General features: G+C 48.0%; 1 protein-coding gene across 2 annotated transcripts in view; it reads right to left on the bottom strand.

Moving 5' to 3' along the window:
• Positions 1 to 20175, bottom strand: part of COQ8A (coenzyme Q8A) — an 83564-nt gene that overhangs the window by 5183 nt on the left and 58206 nt on the right. The window contains exons 5-8 of one of the 2 annotated variants that reach the window (XM_069069118.1): positions 9827 to 9901; positions 1702 to 1827; positions 884 to 969; positions 459 to 599 (exon numbers count right to left, since the gene is read on the bottom strand). In XM_069069118.1, the coding sequence (XP_068925219.1) occupies positions 459 to 599; positions 884 to 969; positions 1702 to 1827; positions 9827 to 9901 (428 nt within the window). The remainder of the gene's footprint in view (positions 1 to 458; positions 600 to 883; positions 970 to 1701; positions 1828 to 9826; positions 9902 to 20175) is intronic. The other variant, XM_069069120.1, reaches the window with a different exon arrangement.

The raw sequence follows: 20175 nt of genomic DNA, 5'->3' as shown, positions 1-20175 counted from the left end.
ACACACACACACACACACACACACACACACACACACACACACACACACACACACACACGTACACACGCACACATACTCACACATACACTCTCTGTCATAGCTGAATGAATCTAATGGGCAGGTTTCTGAGGCTACCTCTAGAATGCTGATTGCCAGAGCTGCCTCAATGTCCTGCCTCCTTCCAAGATGGGATACTCATGGAATGAGTCATGAGAGCCCTTGGCCCTCTTCATCTATGTCCCAGACTATCCCAGTCCCATGATAAGGGAAGATGAGGCCTCACCTGCCGGAAGGGAGAAATGTAATGGACAACCCCAAGAAGTTGAGAAAAAAGTACTGTCCAAAGCCTGCCTCACACACAATTACTGAGGCCTCATCCCTTTGCCCAACCCAGCCAGACTGTGATGCTGGGGGTGACACACACCTCCAGTGGGCTCCCAGGGCAAAGCTCAACCCACCTGGATCTTCATGGCCACCTCCCGCCCATTCTTCATCCGGGCCAGGTGGACCTGCCCAATGGAGGCAGCAGCAAAGGGCCGTTCCTCAAAGTACTCCAGTTTATCCCTCCAGTTAGGACCAAGGTCATTGTTCAGAGTTTTCTGGAGGGAAAAGGGGTCCAGGAGAGAGGAGCCCAAATGAGAATTGAAGTTTGACCAATACTTTAGATATGTTTGAAAAGCCGATCCCATGAGCCCATGAGGAGAGGAACAAAGTCATTTTGGTAGGGTCATTCTTTTCAACCAACTTCCAAGCCAACATCTGGGTCCCTCTCTGTTCCCTGCTCAGGGAGAAAGAGGCCCTCCGAACAAGCTATGACTACTCTATGCTGGTTGGTGACAGGGTGATATATCACTGGTTCCTTCTGCCCAGCCCCCAACCTCACCGTCATCTGTTTCAAGGGCATAAAGTCTGCACTTTGTCTCACACGATCAAAGATCTTGGCCAGATGGGGATTGATAAAAGCATCATCTGGGGGGGAAACAGAACAGAGTAGTTAGCAGAATGATTTTTGGAAGGAAAGAAAAAGAAAACAATGAAGTTATGGCAGGGTGTAGGGTTTGGTAGGGTCAGCAGCCGCACTCTCCAGTGTAAGAACTGGAGGGGCTCAGGACTGGCTTCATAAGCCACCCAGAAAAACCAAACAGGGACACAAGCGGTGGAAGAGTGGGAAAGGTCAGTGTGCACTTGGACACAGCTCTCTGACTCTCTGTGCCTGCCTCCGTTCCCCCCACCGTAAAACCTGAGAGGTAAGATTAGTGATTTCTTAGTTCCTTTGTATCTCTAACATCCTACAGGTCCTCAGGTAGTGAGTGAACTGACACACATTATCAACAAGCATTTATTAATAAACACATCCTGCATGAGCCAGGCTAAGTGCTGGGGATATAAAAACAACATTGAAACAGTTCCTGTCCTCAAGAAGCTTATATTCTCTTGGTCATTCTATCTACAAATGAGATACACTCTGTATGCTATAAAGCTCTTCAGTAAGAGTGGTTAAACCCCAAGGTCTTCCACTGACTCTGTTGGCTGTACAGACCTCCTGCTGCTGACCTGCCCCCCCCCCTCAAGCCGCCAGAGCTGTGTTCACACCAACAGACTATCCTGTCCCCCTCCTCCAGGTATTTCCCAGCCCAGCCCCTCCCTGGGCTGGGCAGCCCCCGGCCCCGTCCCTAGCAGGCTCTGCGGCACCACACTTACCCTGGATGCTCAGCATCTGCCCCAGCTTCAGGGCCGCTCCTCTCACCTTGCACAGGGTGCTCACGATTCTCTCTGCATTTGCCTCAGAAAGAAAAGGACTCGAGTCCAGGACAGCCTTCTTTCCTGCTGTCACAGGACAAGAGGGAGGTTAGCAGCGGGCCAAGAGGACCCTTCCCTTCCTCCCCCTTATGCCCAACCATACAGCCCCTCTGGAGTTGTTCTACAGAAAGAGAAGACTCTCCCCTCTCTATTCGCTTCTGGTAGATGAGGAGGCGGGGGGAGGGGGGGAAGGCAGGAAGAGGAAGGTACAAAGAAGAGGCATCAAGGAGGAACCGGATGGACCATTGATATCACACATCAGAACATGAGGCCCTGCTCGCCTTCCTCACAACAAGCCTGGGAAGAAGGTACTCAAAAATCATCTCCATTTTACAGGTGAGCAAACTGAGCTCAATGTCTGTGGCCTGCTTCTCATCAGAAGCCCTTCTTTTCCTTCATTCCATGAATGCTTTAGATGCACACCAAAGAAACAGCTAGTGAGTGACACAGGACTGTCAGCCTTGTTAAAGTGGCTAAGGGTCTCAGAGCCTAGGCAAGACTCAGCCAGAGCCTGGGTGTTGTGCGGCCTTGTCCAACTCTTGATGAACCCACTGGGAGTTGCCATTTCCTTCTCCAGCTCATTTTACAGATAAGGAAACGAGGGCAAAAAGGATTAAGTGACTTGCTTAGGGTCATGCAGCTAAGAAGTGTCCAGTCTCAGGCTGGATTTGAATTCAACCAAATGAGTCTTCCTCATTCCAGGCCCAGCACTCTATCCACTGGGCCCCCTCACTGCCCACAGAGGCCAGGAAGGCTTCTCTTAATTCAAGGCCTCAATCTATGTCAGCTTCTGGAGACACAAGATGCCCCAGAGGCAGATGGGGAGATGCCCACCAGACTGAAGTCTGCCATGCCCTGAGATAGAGCTGCCCAGGGTCAGACTGTAGCTTACCCCTATGTCCCTCTTCACTCACACACACATTATCACCCCTCTCATCCGTGCCCCAATCACCCACTAAGGCAAATCTCAACTTCCTGAGGCCCTTTTCTTCTGTGAACGATAAAATGAGGAGGGGGATAAACCCAGTGACCTAGTCTAAGACTTCCTCCCTGCCAGCTCTGCACATGCTCCGAGCTGATGTCACCGTATCTGTCACCCATCCAGAAAGCCACCAAGCAGCTGCCAGATGCTCATGGGGCCAGTCCCAACACAGAGAAGCACCTTAAAGGTCACAGACTTGATCATACGAGTCCCAGTGTATGTGTGCAAGCCCTTCAGCGACCACCCATTTAAAGTACTGGCAGCTGAAGCTCCAGCTCACTCCCCAGGGCCTCGGACCCCATGAAGGATGTACAGTGTTTTAAAGTAAATGTTAAATTTAATCACTGCTTGTCTAAACTAGTGTTTAACTACTACTAATTGCTCCCCTTCTCTCTGATCCTCCCCTTCCCAATCTACCCCTGTTCAAAGCTGCTAAAATATTCTGAAAACACAAATCTGCCATTTCCCCCAAGTCCTGTAGAGGCTTCCTTCTGCCAACAGGATGAAATGCAAACCCCTTAATCCCTCACTTAAAGTTCTTCACAACCTAGCTCCACCAGATTTTTCCAACCTAATTTGAGATTACTCCCATACTCATGGTGGTTTCCTGATCTAGTCTAATCCTGCCTTCTGATGACCACCAATTAATCAATCGTTATTACTTGCCTACTATGTTCCAGGCACAGTGAGAATACAAAAAGAGACCAAGGACTATCCCTGCCCTCCAGGAGCCTAGAATCTAAAAGAAACCACATGCAAAAAAATAGGTGCAGATCTCTAGGAAATATCTAACAGATAAAAGAGCACTGGAGATTATGAGGCCCCGCAGAAGGCTTCCCTGCATCCCTTGCCTTGCCCGAGGCCAAGGATGGGTAAAAGCCCGAAGCATGGCGAAGACAGAAAGCTTTCACCTATGGATCCACATTTATAATCAGCTCTATTTCTCTTGCCTTCTGAGCGGGTGGGGGAGGAGGAGAGGAAACTGAAAAGAAGCATAGGAGGGAGGCCGTGCAGTCTTCCCACACACCCCTTCATTTTATAGATGAGGAAGCTGGGACAGAGAGCGTGACATGACCAAGGTCACAGAGGCGGCAAGGCTTGTAAAACCAAGATGCAAACCCGGGCCCTCTGACACTGCACCCAGACACTGCACCCAGACACTGGCTCCAGCCCACCTTCCCTCCTGTCTGCGCAGCTAGAGCCAAGCTGAATCCCCTGTCGGCTTCTCTTAGACTGACCTGTCTGAGCCTCACCTTTGTCTCTGCCTTGTACTTTGTACGGCTGTAGCATTCTCCCCATTAGAGATTAAGCTCCCTGAGGGTAGGGGTTGCACCATTCTTCACCTTTTTATCCCCCAGAATGGGGGCCTCCCTCGCAAATGTCCCTCAACTCTGAGGAGTGTTCCCAAAGAGAATGGCCGCAAAAAGCTCCACCTGTCATCAAGTTCCCCGTTAATAAATCCGAACAGAAGCTGGCTGGTCATGGGCTCCAGGAGAGTATGGGGCAGATCCCAGAACCCCTCCACCATGGACACCCTGCACAAATGGAAGAGGAGGGAACGGCCTTTGCCTCAACCCAATCATTCATCACACAGAACTGGTCCGAGGCCTGCTGTCCCCCTACCCCAGGGGTGCCCTGGACTCTGCTGAGGAGGTGAGCCCATCAGGGCAGACACAGTTCACTCCTGTCTCTATCCCCAGCCCTGAGCCTAGGGCCTGGCATGTGGTACACACCTGAAGGAAATGGAGAAAGAGGGGAAAAACAAGAGGAAGAGCAGCGGGGTCCAATGGAGAGCTGGGCGTGGAAGTCAGGAAGATGTGAGTTCAAATCCCAACTACAACATTTAACAGCTGGGAGACTGTTGGAGCATTTAATCTGAAAGTCAGCTTCATCTGTCACTGCTCTTCAGTCCTGTCTGACACCTTGTGACCCCATGGGGGGTTTTCTTGGCAGATAGTGGAGTGCTTTTGCCATTTCTTCTCCAGCTCATCTTACAGATGAGGAATTGAGGCAAACAGGGTTAAAGTGACTTGCCCAGGGTCACACAGCCAGGAAGTGACTGGGGCCAGATTTGAACTCAGAAAGATGAGTCTTCCTGATTCCAGGCCTGGCTCTCTATCCCTTGTGCTACCTAGCTGTCCTGCATCTGTAAAATGAGATTAATAACCCCTGTAATACAAGTAACTATCTCATGGCCAGTGTGTCATACAGTGGTCAAGCTGCAGAATTGGAGGTCAAGATGGCCCAGGTTCAGATTCTGTGTCTGACACACACTGGTTGTGGGGCCTCAGGTACCCCAGGGGATTCACCCACTGTGTCTTCAATGATTCCAAGCTGCACATCACACATCTTCCTCGTGTGTGTGCACACACATGTGTGTAAGTGAATGCCGTCACTAAGAAGGTCAAGAAGAGGACACAAGGCAGGAAAGCGGGCCCAACAAACAAGGACAACCTGACAAAAGATTTTTTTAAAAAGATGACTAAGCGCCCAGACAAAAGACACATAGTAGAGGCCAGAGAACACCCAGGGAAAATTCCCCTCTTTGGGCTGGGGGGCGGAGGAGTCACCACCCTTCCACATCTTGGGCAGGCTGGGCAAGGGTGGGCATGGCTGCCAGGGTGGACTGGGCAATGAATAAGGGTCCAGCTGGATTTACAAACTATACTTTTGTCATCCATAACTTCCCGAAGGGGAGTGGGGTTGAGGGGGTAAGAGCTTCCTGCAAAGCTTTACTAAATAGGTCTAGGACAGACTTTTTTTCCTTTAGTGATTTACAGACCAGACCTGGTGTGACAGAGCACTGGACTAATTAAATGGCCACTGAGATTCCTTCCAATTCTAAAACTCTGTGATTCCACAATTGGCAGTAAAGATGACTTTTGGAAGTTCCCACCACCTCTGCAGACCTCAATGTTCTCATCTGTAAAATGAGGTAACAGACTCAGATCCCCTAACAGGATGGCTGTTCGTAATTTGGAAACTAAATCCCAATGCTGGTACCACCGTGTTTCCCCGATAATAAGACCTATCCCGAAAATAAGCCCTCCCCTTACTGTGTAAGATTCCTCTAAAATAAGCCCTCCCCCGAAAATAAGCCCTATTGAGATTGCTACTGTAGTGAAGGTGATCCCCTGCGCTACACGCTACATTACGGTACCCTCTGTATGCACCGTCCCCCCCACCCCCCCGTGAAACGCACGCCGCGCTCCGAGCTGCATCCAATCAGAGCTGCAGCAGTGAGCGTGTCATCCTGTTCTTCCCCAGTGATTTGCTTATTGAATAAAGGTACATTTTTTTGTTCACATTTACCTGTTTATTAAAATTGCTGTCAATGTTCATTAAAATAAGCCCTCCCCTGAAAATAAGCCCTCTGGTGTTTTTCTGTCCAAAAAAATTAATAAGACAGTGTCTTATTATCGGGGAAACACGGTATGAGAGCCATGGAAAGAACTCCTGTCATACCTAACAGAATCTCAAGGGGAGGGTAGTCTTAGTCTGGAAAGGCAGATTCTCTGGGGTCACGAGGAGAGCTACTGATTCCCACCCACTTACCCACAGGCTGCCCCTGAACACAATCTCATACCAGCACTAAAGGCATTTCTTGGTTTCACTCACTCTAGACTAGTGGGGTTTTCCCTGGCCTTGGCCTGAGTTGTTAGTGCTTCTATGTGGACAAGACTCCACCCTCCAACCCCAATCAAAAAATAACCAAATCTCTGTAGATTTGGGGGAAGGGCCGACCTGACTGCTGTCAGAGCAGCCAATAGATGACTGATGAGAAGTGGAGATGAGCCTCCGTACGTGTGGGGAGTATTAATTCTGAATACAGGCTAGAAAGCCAATAAACGTGGACCAGGAAGGGGGGTGGGAATAGGCAGCTACTCATTCCGAGGTGCAGAGCCAAGAAGGAATGGCCGGGCAGGGGCTACTTCTGGAGGGAGAGAGAAAAGATGGAAAGAAAGAAAGGAGGGTTATGGGTGAATGAGTAAGATGTGACCTGTCCTGAGAAAGGATGGGAAGGAATTTCTCTGAGCAGAGCAGAACTCATCCAGGTTCACTGTCAGTTCAAATAGCAGTGTAGGGTTCATCTGACTCTGGAGACGGAGGGAATGAGCATGGGCAACCAGAAGAGAGGAAGGACCCCCAAGGACCTGGGCACTGAGACAAAGAACAGAGTTTGGCTCAGGGACCCAGGCAGAATAAACCAGAAGTGACAGTAATCCCAAAGGTATGTCTAAAGAAGGGACCATGGTGTGAAAGGAGAGTGAAGACAGGAGACAACTGGAATGATGATTAATGCAATAGATCTGGGCCAAGTGATGCAAGCCCCCAAACCAGTAACTCTCCTCACCTACATATGAGACTACAAGCCAACATCCCCTCACCCTATAATAAAAATAGCTGTGCACGTAAATGGGCCTTGCACATTCTGTCCTGCGGCAGACAGGAGGGTGGGGAGCAAAGTCTACAGCCAGAGAGGAGAGAAGAGGTAAAAGAAGTAATGGGTCAGGAGTGCTAGGAGAGGAGAGGGAGGGAGAGGAAGAGAGACAAAGGGACAAGGTCACACCACAAAGGCTGTGGCTCCTCCACAGATATGAATTCCCCTGGCTCTAAGAGGGGAGCAATGGATCTGGAGTCAGGAGACCTAGGTTAGAGCCCTGACTGTTACTGACCCTGGCACTAGTCTCCTTTGAGAACAAACTGTGTAGCGATTTGCAGTTTCCAAATTATGAACAGCCATCCTAGCAGGGGATCCAGGTCTGTTACCTCATTTTACAGATGAGAACACTGAGGTCTACAGAGGTGGTGGGAACTTCCAAATAAGAGAACAAGAGGGGATTGGCTCTAACCTTCTTCCAGCTCCAGACCCAAGGATTCCCTCCTTATGAGAGGATACTCAATGAGTGCAACAAAAAGGGGCCTGGATCTCAGGGAGGAGCCCAAGCTGGAATCTCACTTACGACCTTCACCTCCCAGGCTTCTGTTTCCTCATCCGTGAATCTAAGGAGCTGTACCAGATGACCCTTAAGGTCACTTCAAGATCTGGATTGATGCTTCTGTGACCATGCTAGTAGAAGAGAAGCTCCCTGCATGTACAGTAATTTTTATCTCTGTATCCACTATCTCTAGCCCAGTGCCTTCCTTGAACACAGTAGGCAGTTAATCAGGGAGTTGTGAAATAAGTGATTTCCTGTGTTCCATTCTCTGCTCTGACGGTGCTGTCCCCCTATGCCATGGTGGCTGGCCACCATGCCTCACTATCCCCACCCCCTTGGAGAGAACACAATCCCTGACCTTGAAGTAGAACAAACAAGGTGTGTTAGGGGAGAAGGAAAAGTAGCAGCCAACAGTGCTGTGGAAAGATAGAAAGCATGGCTTCCCATTCCTGCAAAATGGGGATTCCATTTCCAAAAGCGTCTCATCACTGGCACTATAAATATGAGAGCTAAACCCTGCTCTCTGCCCTCTACCCGCAAGGTCAGGAGCTACATCTGCCAGTCTAACACTGGGCATCCTCTAACCCTCTGGCAGACCCTCATCTCCCCACTGGATGTAGGTGTCAGGGATGAGAAATGGGGCCCAGAAGGAAGATTTGGGGCCAGCGCGACTCTCTCTGTACAAATGGCCTTGGAGAAGGAGATAATGGGCTGCCAGTCACCACACTGACAGCAAGAATGGAACCAAATCCTAGCCCCATGTGGAATAAGAGACTGTCTTTGAGGTGAAGAGAACTATTTAAAGGAACATTCAATAGTAAAACAAGTAGCCCTGGCAGACACACACACAGATGGACGGGATTCCTAAGACTGCGTTTAAATCCCAGCTCTCACACTTACTGACCATGTGATGACCAGCAAGTCACCTCCCCCACAGGCACCTGTGCCTCCTCATCTGTAAAATAGGGAGATGGACTAAGTGGTCCTTATAGCTCCTTCCAGTCCTAAACCTGGGCTGCTCTGTAGGCAGGGGCAGAAGGAAAGAGAAGGCTGCGGTTGAGGCAGCTTTCCTTCCATGCAGAGCCCTCTGGAGTCTGGAGGCCCAGCACAGGGGACCAAGCATCAAATCCAGGCCCAGGTCTCTCCCAGTACCAGGACTCCAGTAGGGTTCCTCAGGCTGATTCTACTCCCACACACCCACATAGAGAGGACAGACATTCCCTTCCTCATCCCTGCCTGCTAATTAAGCCATTTCTACAGCAACAAAATCTCCCCTTGCCATTCATCCTCTGGGGAGGAGAATGTCATCTGCCACAGCTTTGGCCACCCAGAGGCGACCCCCAGCCCCAGCACCTGAACTCTGTTCTCAGGAGCCCTGGGCAAACAAGGTTTAAGAAGGAACACACATACCCGGGGAAGACTGTGGCCCTTTAGCTGCCCTCTGAAAACCTGTGAACAGGGAGAGGTGAGACCCACAAACATGGGTAATTTGAGATTTACATGAATCTAGAAAGAAGCTGTAGGAGGAAGGGGCAAGGGCTGCCTATGTAAATGAAACAGAAACTAGTTCAGTTCCATAAACACACAAACACAAGGCTACTCCATTCAATAAAGCAGGCCCTCTGAGACTTGGCAGCAACTATGTTAGCTACTGGTTTAGATTACTATATGTTCCTGGAAGTAATAAAAGTCTATTTTCTTTTTTAAATACTCTATAATTAGGACCTGTCACTAATTCAGACAGCAGCTCCTCCCCTAAACCCAGTTAAGGAGATTTCCCAATACAAGTGTCGCCCTTAATGACGCCCCCGCCTGGATCTTGGCCAAGTGGCGCACCTTTTCCCAAGGGCATGTGTGCCCCCAAGGTTAAGCAAGTCCTGTCCATACTAACCTGGACACCCACAGGTTGTCTTAAAGGAGGAGAGGGGCATCTTTATATCCAAAAGGGAGCTCCTTCCCAGAGGAAGGGAAAGAGGACCCTTCCTCCACCCAAAGAGAACCTCAGACCTGCATTTGCTCCCCCCATCCCACAGGCCCTTGTGGAGAACAAGAGAAGGGACTCGAACTCGAGCAGTCTTTCTGGGGGCTCTAGAGCATGATTCACCTGTGCTGTTTTCAGGTCGGAGGCTCTTCTTGGCGACTTCGGCCAGGGCCCCAAAGCCCAGACCAACAGCTAGACCTGAAACAAGAACAAACACAGTATACGTCATGACAGCAACGACAAACCACGATGACCACCACTGCTAATCTTTACACGGTGCTTTAAAGTTTGCCAAGTGTTTCTCTCCTCACTAGGTAATCAAATATTATTATTCCCATTTTAGAGGTGGAAAAGAGGCTCTGAGAGGTCAGACTTGCTCACAGGTCACACAGGCTAGTGCTGCCAAGTCTCCTGGCACCAAGTCTAGTAACCTATAAATCCTACTCTGACCAGGCCAACATGTGTAACAAGGAAACTCCACTTCAGCTATCCCTGACTTAGCCCATCACTCCCCCAAAACACTTGAAAAAATAAAGATCTTTTTTATTTCTCAGCAGCCCCACTCCTCAGTGCCCCAGGCCAACACATTCTAGTTATTTGTCTCTCTCTTTTCCACCCTCCTTGCAACTACCTTCATCTGACCACAGGAGCAAGGAGTTTAAAATCATACAAACAAAAAACGAGATGTAAACGTTCCTTGTAGTCCAGGTGTCACTGAGAAAGGACCTGAAGAATGTTCAGGCTGATCAGGTGTTTGATGATCACTGAGTCCTTTGGAAAGTCTCAAGAAAATGGTGGACCCTTCTGAGAATCAAGCTTTTGGAAGCATGAAATAAAATATGTAGGATTGCCAAAGGAAACCAATGATACTGCAAAACCGTTATCAAAATGTTTATAAAACCAAGTTCGTGAACCTCGGGTCAAGATCCTCTATGCTAAGGAGGCCTGGGGAGTCTATTCTAGAGAAAAATAATGAAAATAATCACTGCTGTTTGACTGGGAACCCCAATCAGTATTTTCTCATAGGACCCAGGAAAAAACACCTTCACTCACTCTACTCTATCCAGCGTTAGAGGTTCACAACGACCCGGGCTTTTCCATGGCACCTTCCTCTTCAAGTTGCCCTTCCCCAGTTCCTTGCCAGCCAAGCTTCTTAAAGGGCACAATGATATTAAGATGAACTAACTCAGAAATTTCTTCTTTCTTGCTGAAGTAGTCTATGCTGTCCCTTTCCCCAAGTATACTAGGGAATTCTCTTACCAACTGACAAACCCCCACCACCCGCACCCCACCCCATGCTTTTTTGTTGTTGTTTGTCGTTCAGTCGTTTCTGACTCTAGGTGACCCCATTTGGGGATTTCTTGGAAGAGATACTGGAGTGGTTTGCCATTTCCTTCTCCGGCTCATTTTACAAATGAGGAAACTGAAGCAAACAGGGTTAAGTGACTTGCCCAGGGTCACACAGTTGGTAAGTGTTTGAGGCCAGATTTTAACTCAGGATGGGTATTCCTGACTCTGGGCCTGATATACACTCTACCCATCAGGTTCCCCAATGCTTGGGAAAACTTTTTTTTTAAGGAAATTTCCTGAAAATCTCCAAGGATGACAGTAAGGATCTCAAGTCAAAAATGTTATTCAGTATTGCCTCTCATTAACTCAAGGGGTAGGCTGGACGTCTCAAATAATTTTCTGAAAAAAAAAGACTAATTTCTTAGACAGGGAGGTGGCACAGTGGATAGAAATGTCAGACCTGGAGTCAGGAAGACTCATCTTCAAGAATTCAAATCCATCACTTAACCCTAATTGCCCTGCAAAAAGCAAAAAAAAAAAAAAAATTCAAATCCAGCCTCAGACACTTACTACTGTGACCCTGGGCAAGTCAGAAACCCTGTTTGCCTCAGTTTCCTCACCTGTAAAACGAGCTGGAGAAGGAAATGGCCAACCACTCCCATGTCCTTAACAAGAAAACCCCAAATGGGGTCACCAAGAGTCAGATATAAACTGAAATGACTGAACAAAAATAAAAATCAATTTCTATAAAATATATGGGATGCCATTCTTGGGGCTGAGGCTGGTACAGCTCACAAAATATCAAAAGTGACACTAAAATTGAAACTCCAAAAGGGACAAGGCTCAAAAACCCTAGTCTAGAAGCATATGTGACCACCCTCATATCCCCACAGCTTTCTACTGACCCACCATCCTTCATTCCCTTTGTCCTCAGCTTGATTCAGTCCTGAAAAGGAAAACTTAAGCCAGTCACAGTCTTGAGGGACAGGCAGTGGTCAGAGCCTCCTACAAGACGACTTCCCCACTCTCCCTCCTCCTTGCAAACAGCAATGTGAGGGCTGCTCACTTCCACATGTCTCTTTATAGACCCTCCATAGATGATGAACTCATGGGCCCTTGGGGCTGGAAGATTTCCCCTTACAGATCATCCAGTTCAGCCACCACATTTTACAAAAGAAGAAACTGAGAAGCAGACAGTAACTTGTCCAAGGTCTCACATCTACTTTACCAGAATGTTAACAATTCTATCCTTAAACATTGCAAGTGCTAAGCAAGCCCAACATGAAAATTCCTTTTTATATGGGAAAGGTAAATCAGGGGAAATCATGGCCTTTACAAATTTAACTTTCAGTATACAGTTTCTCAAATGAAAATATGGTTCTTTTTATTAAAATCAGACAGATGCAACCTTTCAGGTACATCTACTGATTAAAGACAATCTGTGCCTATAAAAGATGAAGTCAAGGGTAGGAGGGTGGGAGAAAAAGTTTGTATTACAGACTTTTGAGGTTTTCTCAGGAGATGAGAACAGTGAACTCACATATCAGGATCACAGGCCAGAGGGGGAAGACACCTTAGTTGTCCCCAGCTCCCTCCAAGCCCAAACCTGGAAACCAGCCTCGGAACAAGGTGACCCGGAACATCAGAGACACAGAGAGACAGAAAGAGAAGAGAGCATTAGAGTTGCAGGCGGGTGGTACACCACTGCCCTTCCTTAAGGACACTGTGATCCGGCCAAACTGACTTCACTATTCCCCACTCAAGGCCCATCTATTCTCAATTGACTCACAATCCCAACAAGCCTGGTTGCTTTGGTTTCTAGGACACTACAGATCAAAGGCAGCAAAAATGAGAAAGTCCAACAAAGCCTCTTGAAACAAGTAGCTAAAGCTGAGCCTTGACAAGAGCTATGAAAGGAGGTGAGCATGGGAAAAACCTGGAGCCCTCATAGGAGGAAGGGCAGCCAGGGACAGTGTGGCCAGAACACAGAGCGCAAGGGGAAGTAAGGTGCCATAGGCCAAGAAAGATGGGCCAGAGAGAGCCAGGATATGAAAACACAGGGCTGTGTGTTTATCCTAGAGACAAGGGAGGGCCACAGGAGCCTCCTGAGGGGTGGTAACATGGTCAGAACTCCATTTTGGGAATGTAATCTGGCAGCTGTGGGAAGTGTTTTTCTTCTAAACGTCAGTTTTCTTATCTGCAAAAGAAAGAGTTTGAACTCAATCTCTAAAGTCTTCTAAATCCTATGACATCAGAAAGCACGGCCAAAGGCAGCTACATGACAGGACGCATGACACTGGAGGGGGGAGAGGGCACAGAAAAACGACAAAGAACAGACACCCAACTTAAGAGCCCAGGAATACTCTAAGAGTGGCTAATGTGGGGTGCCCTCACATAACTCAAGAAGGTCCTAAGGATGTCACTGTATAAGTGCATGGCATCATGATTATTTCCATAGGAGGACTCTGGGTCATGGAGAAGTTAAGCCATGTTCAGTACCTCTGTTAAAGAAGGCTGGAGAGCATATAATGCATTTTCAGAGAATCTGATTTAAAACAGTTAACATTAAAGTCTGAGTGACTAAAGGCAAAAACAAGTTATCTGAGAAAGTGACCCACCTCATTCCAGGACTAACAAGAAAGTCTGAGTTCCCACCTCAGACAAATGAAGGGCTGGACCAGATGACCTCTAAGGCACTGTCCACATCTACTTTGATTTCCTATTAGGTTCTACAACAAAAGGCAAGCTATTTAATCACCTTATTTAATGAGCAGAAGGCCTATTAAGGAGGCAATAGAGGCCTCCCATCTCCTCCACTCAATGCCTCCAGCTCTCTCTTTCTCATCCCACTTATATAAAGAAAGATATGGCTTGAGTTGGTATAAGCTGCTCCCCCAGGCCAGGCCACTATCTGCCTGACACCGGCCTCTCTTGGCTCACTGTGACTGCAGCCGAACATGGACACTGGGCAGCATGGACAGTGGCCCCAGATGGCCTGGCATCCCCAATTACACTTTAACTCCAATTATCTGGCCCCTCCTCCCCCAGCTGCCTGACTTATCAAAATAAACCATGGAGGCAGAGTTAACCTTCAAACAGCTCGTGCCTTAGCCAATCTCTTTTTTTTAAGCAATTGGGGTTAAGTAACTTGCTCAAGGTTACACGGCCAGTTATTTCTGGGTGGGTGCTAAGTATTTGAGCCCAGATTTGATCCCCAGGTCATCCTGACACTGGAGCCGGTGCTCCTACTTGCTGAGCCATCTGGCCGCCCCTAAGTAATTGGGGTTAAGTAACTTGCTCAAGGTTACACAGCCAGGTGTTTCTGGGTGGGTGCTAAGTGTCTGAGCCCGGATTCGATCTCCAGGTCATCCTGACTCTGGGGCCGGTGCTCTTACTCGCTGTGCTACCTGGCCGCCCCTCAATCTCTTCTCTTAACAAGACTTTCCCCCCCCCAAGTCAGATGCAAAGACAAACTCTCCAACACAAATAAGGCAGCTCCAGTTTAACAAAATGAACCCACCCCAGAGTGCTGCAGAATGTACTTACATGGACTGGAGATCTCAGTGCCACAGATTTTAGAGTCAAAAGGGCCTGAAAGGACACCTAGTCCAATCCTCACATTTCACACATGAGGGGAGTGTGGTGAGCAAGAAGCAGAGGCCCAAGAGGGGAGGTGGCTTGGCAACGACCACATAAGCCATGTATGGCAGAGCCATGATCCACTCTTCCTGAGCCATCAGGACCTGCACCCTGGAGAGAAAACCACCGAGCCCCTGAGGCCTCCAGGTTCAGCCCTGCTCACCCTCTGAGATTCAGGGTACCTGTCATCTCCTCCAGGAAGCACTCATCCCTACCAAAAAGCTCACATGTCTATGGCACTGGGAGGATTACGTACATTTTCCCTTCTGATCGTGTAAAGTAGGTGTGATCATCACCTCCATTTTATAGGTGAGGAGTCTGAGGCTGAGAGATATTTAAGAACTTCCCCAAGATCTCACAGCCAAGGTCTAAGGTGGGGCTCAGATCCCAGCACTGTCTCCTAGAACCATCAGATCGCAATCTCACTTTTCAGAGCAGGAAACTAAGGCCCAGAAAGTCTAAGTCATTTGCCCAAGGCTACACAGGCTTTGGTAGCAGAGCATGGATTTCAACCAGGGTCTCCCAACTGTAGAGCTGTTCCCATGATGCTAAGCAAATCATCATGGTTTCCACTTTTTTTAGTTTTGTCAACAGCCTGATGGCAGGGGTACATCTGTGTTCCTCATAGAGCTGGCCACACATCAGGGGCCCAGGAAAATCTGAGGACCAGGTGATAAATACAAACTTTTCCTCACAAGAACTTATTCCATGACCTTGACCTCCTCAGCACTAAGTATAATCAAATAAGAAGCATCCGTGACTATCACAAGGGGGGAGGGGTATTAATAAAGTCCCAGGTCAGAGCTGGTAAGGGCCCTTGGAGGTCACCCAGATCAATGCCCTCCTCTTACACAGAGGCTCACACAAGAGGTGAAGGGACCTTGGAGGTCATCGAGTTCAAATCCTTCATTTTACAGATGAGGAAACTGAGGCCTAGAGGTCACTTACACAGTCTCAGAGTGGGGACTGAAGCCCAAGCCCCTGACTCCAAACACACAGCCCTTTCTCTGGCACAGTCTCCTCCTCTGGCTCTGTTACTGCTTGCCTTCTCCTAACAAGGACAAAAAGGGAGATTAAAGGTTCTCACCTAGAGAACGAAAAGTAAATCCTGGAAAAGGCAGGCAACATGTGCCCTGCCCCCCGCTCCCCTGTAAAGCAGGGCATGGTGACAAGCAGAAAGGTGCTTTTGAGTGAGCTAAGGTAACCAGCCATAAGTGGAGGAGCGGGACCAAGAGAGTGGATCCCAGGCCTCCCAAAGAGAATCACTTGTGGTTCTGTCCAGGCAGTGCATTCAGCACTGGATCCTCTGGCCCTCCAGTCTGTCCCGGGCAGCCCCACTCAAAGGGAAGTGCAGCCTTCACTCCAAGGCCCTCAAACCCCTGCTCCAGCCAGTTAGTGCCTCAACTAGAGGGGTGCCCAACACGGTGCCCAATGGCATCTGACCACGTGCCTCAGCTCTTCTTATGCTCTGATCTCTCTCTCCAGCGGCCTGCTGGCCTCCTCCACCCTCATGACCCGTAGCAACCCAAACTCAACATGAGCAAAACTGAAAGTGTTCTCTTCCCCATCAGCTCCTCCCCGTTTCTGTCTGGGACACCACCATTCTAGCTAACCAGGTTCACAGCCTTGGGGTCAACCTCAACTCTTCCCTCTTCCTCACTACCACATCCAATCCACTCTGCGTCCATTGCCCCATACATCTCTGAGATCAGCCCTTATCTCCACACACCACAACCAGCACAGTTCAGGGTCTCACAGCCTCTTGTCCAGACTACAACAGCCACCTTGTATCTGACCTTCCCCCCACCACCAAGGTGTCAAACAAATATTTCTGAAGGACAGGTCTGACCACGCTCAGGAAGTTTCAAGGCTCTGACCACCTCCAAGATAAAAGACAATCTCCTCTCTTGGGCACTGAGCCTGCACAAGCTGACTCCTGCTCATCTGTCTAAGACAGGCACATGTCATTCTCCCAGTCTTCCTCATGCTCAGCATAGGGTCTGGCACACAGGAGGTGTTTAATAAATCCTCACTGTCCAAGGAGAGTGGAGAATGAATGGATCCATCACAATGGTCTACTCACTGCTCCCAGACAAGCCGTTCCATCCATCTCTTCCACCTCTAGCCCTGATGCTCTGGAGAGCCTACCCCTAATGCTGCAGCACTCTCCCCTCTCTGCCTCTGCAAACAACATCCTCCTCAAAGCTCAGGGCTGGCCCACCTCCTTCAAGGTCTTTCAGGATTCCCTCAGTCACTGAGGGCATTTTCAGACTTAGACTTGCCTCTGTGAACATGCTCCCACACAATGCAAGTTTCTTGAGGGCAGGAAGTCTCAATTTTATATGTATAACTCCAGCTCCTGGTAAGCTGCCTGACACATGGCAAGTCCCTAATAAATGTTTGCAGACTGACTGACTGACCAGAGTGCAGTCTGGACAATAAGCTTTCAATATATATATATATATATATATATATATGTATGTATGTATGTATATATGTATGTATGTATGTGTATATATATGTATGTATGTATGTGTGTGTGTATATATATATATATATATACACACACACACAGTCACCAATACAAGATACTACATAATCTAGATACATGTCATTTCCTTGTCTAGCCTGGAGGCTCCTTGAAGGGCACAAACATTCTCTTATAAATCAGCTTAGTAAATGAAAGATTGGACTGGACAGAGACTTTAGCAAACAGGTACATGCTCACTCTCTAAATGGCCTTGGGGGTCTCTTCTGAGAGGCTTTCATTCTGTTTTGGGAAGTATGCTGCACAAGTTATCCCTGAGTATCCTGGCAGAGAACCCAAGGCGGCTGCCATACTCTCCCATCCCACAGCTACCCTATAGGCCCCTCATAATCACTCTGAAAGCTCATGAGACTGGTTTACCACGCCATCCTCCATCATTTTCTGGGTAAACGTGGAGAAATATTTGTTTTTTTTAAGAATCCTCCTCTTGCATCCCCCCCAAATCACCCCAAAAAGGAAACTCGCAGGCCAAAAGGAGACAAAGTCCAAAGCAACAAAAAAGAAATCTGTACAGAGTCCAGTTTCCTCTCTGCAAGAAACCCCAGACTTAGCAAGGGACTTACTGACATACGGCCAGGCTTATGGCTTTTTCTCATAAAGTACAAAGTGGTAAAGAAAATGTTCACAGATCAGGAGAATTCACAAGCTGCTGGCTGAGAGGCCCAGCAGGGCATTTTTATTCCTACACATTCCCTTCCCCCCACCCCAAGAATGAAGAAGGCCCATGAGACTCCTTCTTGTGGAAGAGGAAGAGGAAGGATCTCTCAGGAGGTCTTCACACAGTGTTCCAGGTAGTTCTTAGAATCTGACCTCCAAGTTCCCAGAACTGGGTGAGGAAGAACAGTCATAAACAATAATAAACAGAACCCGGGTGGTCCAGAAGAAAGAAGACTGGCTTGGAAGTCGAGATGTGCAGATTGGTCCCAGCTCTGCCATCCCACCCCTGTGAGACTCAGGGAAAGTCACTCCACCCCTCTGATCCTACTTCTTCATCTAGGATAGGATTATTAGAGAGGGATCCTTTTGGGGTCTGTGAACTTGGAGGGGAAAAAATATCACATCTTTATTTCAAAATAATTGGCTTCCTTTGAAATCCTGTGTATTTTATTTTATGCACTTTTAAACATTATTCTGAGAAGGGGTTCACGGCTTTATCAGAGGCTGTCAAAGGTGGGAGGAGAGTTACAGAAAGAGTGAAGAAATTCTGGATTAGATGATCAGTAAGGGCATTTCCTGCTCTCATGGCTTATGATCTTAAAAAAAAAAAAATTCTGTGGCCAGGCCGACACAGAAGAAAAAACTGAGCAGCAGCCCGGGAGTCAGGAGGCTTTTGTCATTAAGAAACCATGCACTAACTTGACTTCACTGCCTGTGCTTCCTCCTTGGGAATCAGAAGGTAAGACTCCCTACTCTAAATTTACCTCTCAGGCTTGCTGTGAGGATCAGAAATGGTGTACACAAAAGTGCTTTGTTAAGTCTTGTATGTGGAAAAAAAAAATAGACTTGACACCTCTAGATAATCTGGAAGTTCTCATCTGTGTCTAATCCACATCTCACCTGCTGCTCTCAATGATGGAAAGAGAAGGCTGGCCAGCCCCGGCCCTTGGGAAGCTGCCTGGGCCTTGCAAGTAGGCTTTCAGGTTACTGGCTGCCACAGGAGGCAAGCCCAGCAAATGCTCTCTGATCTCTGGTTTCAGTTTACTCAACTAAAACCAAGTGACCCATTATCAATAACTGCTTTGGACCCCCCCCCCCAAAAAAAAAAGGAAGGGGAAAGAGCTCAGTAGGAGACGAGTAAGCAGAGGAAGGGCTGGAAGAAGAAGGCAGCTCAAACAACCCCATCACCTATTTCCATGCAATCTACCTTCCCTGCTGGCTGGGTAAGACAAACAGGGGTGTATAGTCAGCCAAGCCCTTGCCTCTGCTGCTAGGGGGCACTGCCAAGTCAGCACACTCTTCCCAGGCAGATTCAGGCACACCTGCTCCTCCTTAGCAGTTCCATGAAAACAAAACTTAAGCAAAACAATCCCAGAGCAGGGGGGGGGGGGGGGGGGGGGGGGGGGGCGTAGTTTCAAAGGACCATAACCACATGCTCAGGGGAGCCAGGAGCAGAAAGTAGGATCAAGGCCAACCAGAGGGCAATCAAAGAACACTAATGGTCTGGGCACTGTTAGCCAGTGAGCTAGTGTAAGCCTGTGGTCCAGTTCCCAATAATGCTTCGTCTACCTGTTTATACAGAGAGGATACCAAGAAGACAGGACACAGATGCTGATAATTTCACTCTCTTATAACTGTAAGGAAAAGCGCCAACAGATACAAAATATCATAGCAGCTCTTTTGTTGCAAAGTTCTGTTTGTTGGAAATTAAGCGGAGTGCCCAACAACTGTGGAATGGTGAAACAAATGACTGTCTATGAACGTGATACGAGAAGCATCAGAACAAACAGTTTCAGTAAAACCTGAGCAGACTTTTCCAAACTGATTCAAGTAAAAGGAGCAGAACCGTGTACAACAATGCTGGGAACACAAACAACTCTGAAAGACTGCAGAACTAAAATGGTACAGAGGATGCAAATTCAAGGGAGACAGGACACGTATAAGACTGATCTAACAATAAAAACTCAAATTCCACCAGTGAGGAAGAAAAAACAGAGCTGACTAACAAGACAGATATAAATGGACATGGAACTTGGTAACCAACTTATATATATATTTTAACAACATGTGCAGAAGATGAAACCTAGGGCAGGTAAGTAAAGATAAATGCAAAGTGCTCCTGCAAGAACAATGTCCAGACTTCTAAGAGTTAGAATCTGCTGAGATTGATGATGAACACTGATGACAACAACAAAAAAAAAGGCTTCTTTAAAAGTTATATTTGGGAAAAGAAGAGGGCAGTGCCAGAGGCACAGCCCATGGTAACATCTAACACCTGCATTTCCAAACACCAGGCAGTGTTTTCTGCACAGTAGGCACCTAACAATAGTTATTGTGT

This window comes from Petaurus breviceps, unplaced genomic scaffold (genome assembly GCF_028583685.1).
Source record: "Petaurus breviceps papuanus isolate PSGF00001 unplaced genomic scaffold, PetGlider_PUasm1.0 90778, whole genome shotgun sequence".
Taxonomy (NCBI): domain Eukaryota; kingdom Metazoa; phylum Chordata; class Mammalia; order Diprotodontia; family Petauridae; genus Petaurus; species Petaurus breviceps.
This window is presented reverse-complemented; position numbering and strand designations above follow the sequence as displayed.